We start from the raw sequence: 5,000 nt of genomic DNA on the forward strand, positions 1-5,000 counted from the left end.
TTACGGAGCTAACAGCATGTCAGCCCTCCTCACAGTGGCTCAGATCCTCCCCCAATCCATCAGCACAGATACTCAATATATATAATAAATATAATACTGTCTAACATCATGTCAGCCCTCCTCACTCCTCAGATCCTCCCCCAGTCCATCAGCACAAGTACTGAACTATGTCATAATTGTCTGATTGTCATCACATTCACTTCTTCTGCACTCTGGTGAGACGAGAGCCTTCTAGAAGCCGGCAGATAGAAACTGGCAGATAGGAGCCGGCAGATAGAAGCCGGCAGATAGAAGCTGGCCGATAGAAGACGGCGGATAGAAGTCGGCAGATAGAAGCCGGCAGATAGAAGCCGGCAGATAGAAGCTGGCCGATAGAAGACGGCGGATAGAAGCTGGCAGACAGAAGTCGGCTGCTAGAAGCCGGCTGCCTTGATAATATAAATCCTTATATTCTTGTATATTTGATTCTTGTCTATAAAAGATGTTCAGGTTACTCGATGTCAGAATAACAAATAATGAAGTAAGGAGCCAGCAGGTCGAAACCAGTTATCTCAGGGAATAGCAGGGAGATGTCCGTTTGCCTGTTCTTCAAGGCTAGATACACTCCTTGCACTACAACACCCACGCATGTTATCAGTATAATTTCATTAGGGTCAGCAGACTGGCCGTTGCATGTTCCAGTCTTGTGAGAAAAGAGAAGAATATGAGATTCTCCTCCACCTTGACAGGTTAGAGCCAATTAGATGTTCGGACAATGCGACGAAACCTATGACGAAACCTGTGTAAGAAAGGGCCGAACATCCGGTTGTTGGCCAGTTTAAGACCCTGGAGAGGCTGGCTCTTGTCCATCTCTGCCCCCTGGTGAGCTCATCCCTGGACCCGCTTCAGTCTGCCTACCATTCTGGCATCGGGCTGGATGAGGCGTCATCTTCCTGCTGCAGAGATCCTCTCTCACCTGGAGAAGGCTGAAGCACTGTGAAAGTCATGTTCTACGACTTCTCCAGTGCCTTCAACACCATCCAGCCTTTACTTCTGAGGGACCAGCTGGAGCAGACCGGGGTGGACCACCACCTGATTGCATGGATCCCTGGCCACCTCACCAACCATCCACAGTATGTGTGGATACGGGAGTGTGAGTCAGATCGGGTGTCCTGCAGCACGGGAGCCCCACAAGGAACCGTTCTGGCTCCATTACTCTTCCCCATTTACACCTCGGACTTTAAACACAACTCTGCTAACTGCCACCTGCAAAAATTCTCTGACGACTCTGCAATCGTCAGCCTCATTTCCGCCAATGATGACATGGAGTACAAAGAACTGAACCAGGACTTTTTAAGGATGGTGCCAGCGGAACCGTCTCAGATAAACTCCAGTAAGAACAAGGAGCTGGTGGTGGACTTCCACCGGGGTAAACGCTCTCCTCCGATACCGGTGAGCAGCCAGGGACTGGACATTGAGATCGTTAAATCTTATAAGTACCTGGGTGTTCACTTGACTGGACTGGTCTGACCACGCTTACACACTTTATGAAAAGGGACAGAGCAGACTCTTTCTGCTGAGGAGACTGAGGTCTTTTGGGGTGCAGGGAGCTCCTGAAGACCTTCTTTGAATCTGTGGTGGCATCAGCCATCTACTATGGCGTCTTCTGGAGCAGCAGCATCACTGCAGCTGACAGGAAGAGACTAAACAAACTGGTAAAGAAGGCCAGCAGCGTGCTGGGTGTCCTCTGGATACTATAGAGGTGGTGGGAGACAGGAGGATGACGCTAAGCTATCACCTGGTGGAGGTGGTGGGAGACAGGAGGATGATGCTAAGCTATCACCTGGTGGGGGGAGATAGGAGGATGATGCTAAGCTATCACCTGGTGGGGGGAGACAGGAGGATGATGCTAAGCTATCACCTGGTTAAGGTGGTGGGCCACAGAAGGATGATGCTAAGATCTCATCCATGATGAACCACGCCTCCCACCCCATGCAGGACTCTGCAGCGCTGCACAGCTCCTTCAGTCACCGGCTGATTCATCCCCGGTGTCTGAGGGAGAGGAACCGCAAGTCCTTCCTTCCCGCTGCTGTCAGGCTGCACAACAAGCTGAGCTCTCAGTAGACCACGGACACTTAATCACTTTGAACACTTTTGAACTTGGACACTTTAACCATTCACCTGGTGCAATATCCAACACATGCAATATGTTTAAGTACTTTTATATATATTTTTTAATTCAGTCTGTATATGTAATATTCTTCTTTACTGTTTTTTTTATTGTTTTCTATTACTGTTTATTTCTATTACTTGATTTTTTTAATCTTTTATTCACTTGTGAGCAATGTTGCTGTAATCCTGTAATTTCCTAATAAAGGCTTATCTTATTTTATCTTGTTCATCCCTCAACCTGTGTGTTGACTGAACCACTCACTGCTCTTGCAATTGCAGCGCTTATACTTTGCTTGTGACCAGAGAATAAATTTACCAGAACAAGAGAAGTTGTTGGCAGAATTCTTCCGTATTCCAGGCTAACAGCATTCAGACGAAGCAGCAAACACAACACCTTCCTCACAACTCCCTCATCCACACGGCGAACACACATGTTCACTCCTCAACATGTATCATAGTGTCGACGTCAGCTGTTCTCATGGACCTTTATATGTATCTAATGAGTAATGACCTTGCTGGCGACCCAGACCATAGGTTGGGAACCACTGCTCTTTGTTGCAGCATTAAGATTCAGAAAAATCTGTTGACGCAGAATAATTCCTCTTTTTCTGCCTAGAACTGTGAAAAGGTCTGATACAAACTGTCATTATGTGTGTTTATTAGAGATACACACACACACACACACACACACACACACACACACACACACACACACACACACACACAGTAGATGCTGCTGATGGTTATCAGTACTCTGAGCAGCCAACCAGAACAGAGACTGATGAAAAAACACCAACAATAATCAGTTATTCTGTCTGTGTTTGTATAAAACGATTGTTTTTCTGTGTGTGTGTGTGTGTGTGTGTGTGTGTGTGTGTGTGTGTGTGTGTGTGTGTGTGTGTGTGTGTGTGTGTGTGTGTGTGTTACCTTGGGCAGTCTCTCTGGGTCTCCGGGGTGACGAGGAATGACTTTCTGTAACCTCTGGAAGCCATAATCTATGGTGGGCTCATTGAGAGCTGACGAAGAGGAGGAGGAAGATGTTATGAAACTATTTAAATAAAAACATAAAGATCATCTCCCTCTGAGTTTAATTCTGAGACATCAGACATCCTCTGAAAGAGGAACAGTCACGAAGATGTTTGTTTGTAAATTCAAACCGTATATCAAATATTAATATAAATATTGATAAAATATTCAATTCAGGAAGATTTGATGTCCATATAATTAACAGAAGGTCAAGGTGGAGGTTATAGTTAAAATGTTCTAAAGGTCCTACAGGTCCTAAAGGAGGTTCTAAGGTTCTTCCGCAGGTTACAGTAGTCCTTTACAATGTTCTAACGGTCTTAAAGGAGGTTCTAAGGTTCTTCCGCAGGTTACAGTAGTCCTTTACAATGTTCTAAAGGTCCTACAGGAGGTTCTAAGGTTCTTCCGCAGGTTACAGTAGTCCTTTACAATGTTCTAAAGGTCCTACAGGAGGTTCTAAGGTTCTTCCGCAGGTTACAGTAGTCCTTTACAATGTTCTAAAGGTCCTACAGGAGGTTCTAAGGTTCTTCCGCAGGTTACAGTAGTCCTTTACAATGTTCTAAAGGTCTTAAAGAAGGTTCTAAGGTTCTTCCGCAGGTTATAGTAGTCCTTTGAAATGTTCTAAAGGTCTTAAAGAAGGTTCTAAAGTCCTTCTGCAGGTTATAGTAGTCCTACAATATGTTCTGAAGGTCTTAAAAGGAGGTTCTAAAGTCCTTCTGCAGGTTATAGTAGTCCTTTAAAATGTTCTAAAGGTATTAAAGGATGTTCTAAAGTCCTTCAGCAGGTTATATTAGTCCTTTAACATGTTCTAAGGGTCTTAAAGGAGGTTCTAAAGTCCTTCCACAGGTTATAGTAGTCCTTTAATGTGTTCTAAAAGTCATACAATAGTTAATCATCATCATCATCATCATCATCATCATCATCATCATCATCATCATACCCACTGTTTCACTAGTTTAAAACTACACAAACACTGACTGAGTAAATCAAGAGATGACTGACAACCATTGTTGTCAATCAAAGGAGCAGTTTGAGTCTCTCTGCTCTCTGATTGGTCAGTTTGAGTCTCTCTGCTCTCTGATTGGTCTGACTGTGTTTCCTCCTTCTCCTCAAACATCAGTGACAGTTTAAAGTGGTCGGGAGGTGATAAATCTGAGCGTCAATGAACGCAGCAGAGGACGGAGAGCTGGTGTGTGTGTGTGTGTGTGTGTGTGCGTGTGTGTGTGTGTGTCAGTCCTTGAAGGCCCACAGGGCGTAACAAGCAGCAGTTATACGAGTGTGTTAGCGCTCCAGATGTCTGTGTTATCTACAGCTTGCTGTGTGTGTGTGTGTGTGTGACCTTGTGTTGTTGACTGTTAGACAGTTTATTTTCACCTGTGTGTCTGTCTGTCCTCAAGTTCTTTATGGATCAACCCTGAACTCATCTTCACTGTGTCTTTCATGGTGTCCTTAATATATATACATATATATTAAGTACTTTTCTCTCAGCTGTCATTGTCAATGACTTCCTCTGACGTCTTCATTGATTGGTTCATTGATTGTGATGAACCAATCACTGAGCTGATGGAGCAGGAGGAGTCGCTCTTAACAGCCAAGATGTGAAACTGGAGGTCATGTGACTGATGACATCACACCCTCTGGTGGTGTGTGTGTGTGTGTGTGTGTGTCTGTGTGTGTGTGTGTGGGTGTGTGGGTGTGTGTGTGCAGAGGTCACTAATATGTCTACAGACAGTTTGAGGGTGTTAATGGGATTTAAAGTGTGTAAATTGCTATAAGAAAATGAAGGAGGGAGGATACCACTGTAATTATGAATAATTATAGTGTTG

General features: G+C 44.6%; 1 protein-coding gene across 1 annotated transcript in view; it reads right to left on the bottom strand.

Annotated features, from left to right (window-relative positions):
- The window catches only part of LOC306750995 (transcription factor COE3-like), a gene marked incomplete at both ends in the record, with an annotated part of 40,598 nt that overhangs the window by 11,172 nt on the left and 24,426 nt on the right, over positions 1-5,000 (bottom strand). The window contains one exon of the mRNA XM_079234492.1: positions 3,079-3,167. Coding sequence (XP_079090618.1) covers positions 3,079-3,167 — 89 coding nt within the window. The remainder of the gene's footprint in view (positions 1-3,078; positions 3,168-5,000) is intronic.

Source organism: Taurulus bubalis, assembly GCF_910589615.1.
Source record: "Taurulus bubalis genome assembly, chromosome: 2".
Classification (NCBI taxonomy): Eukaryota; Metazoa; Chordata; class Actinopteri; order Perciformes; family Cottidae; genus Taurulus; species Taurulus bubalis.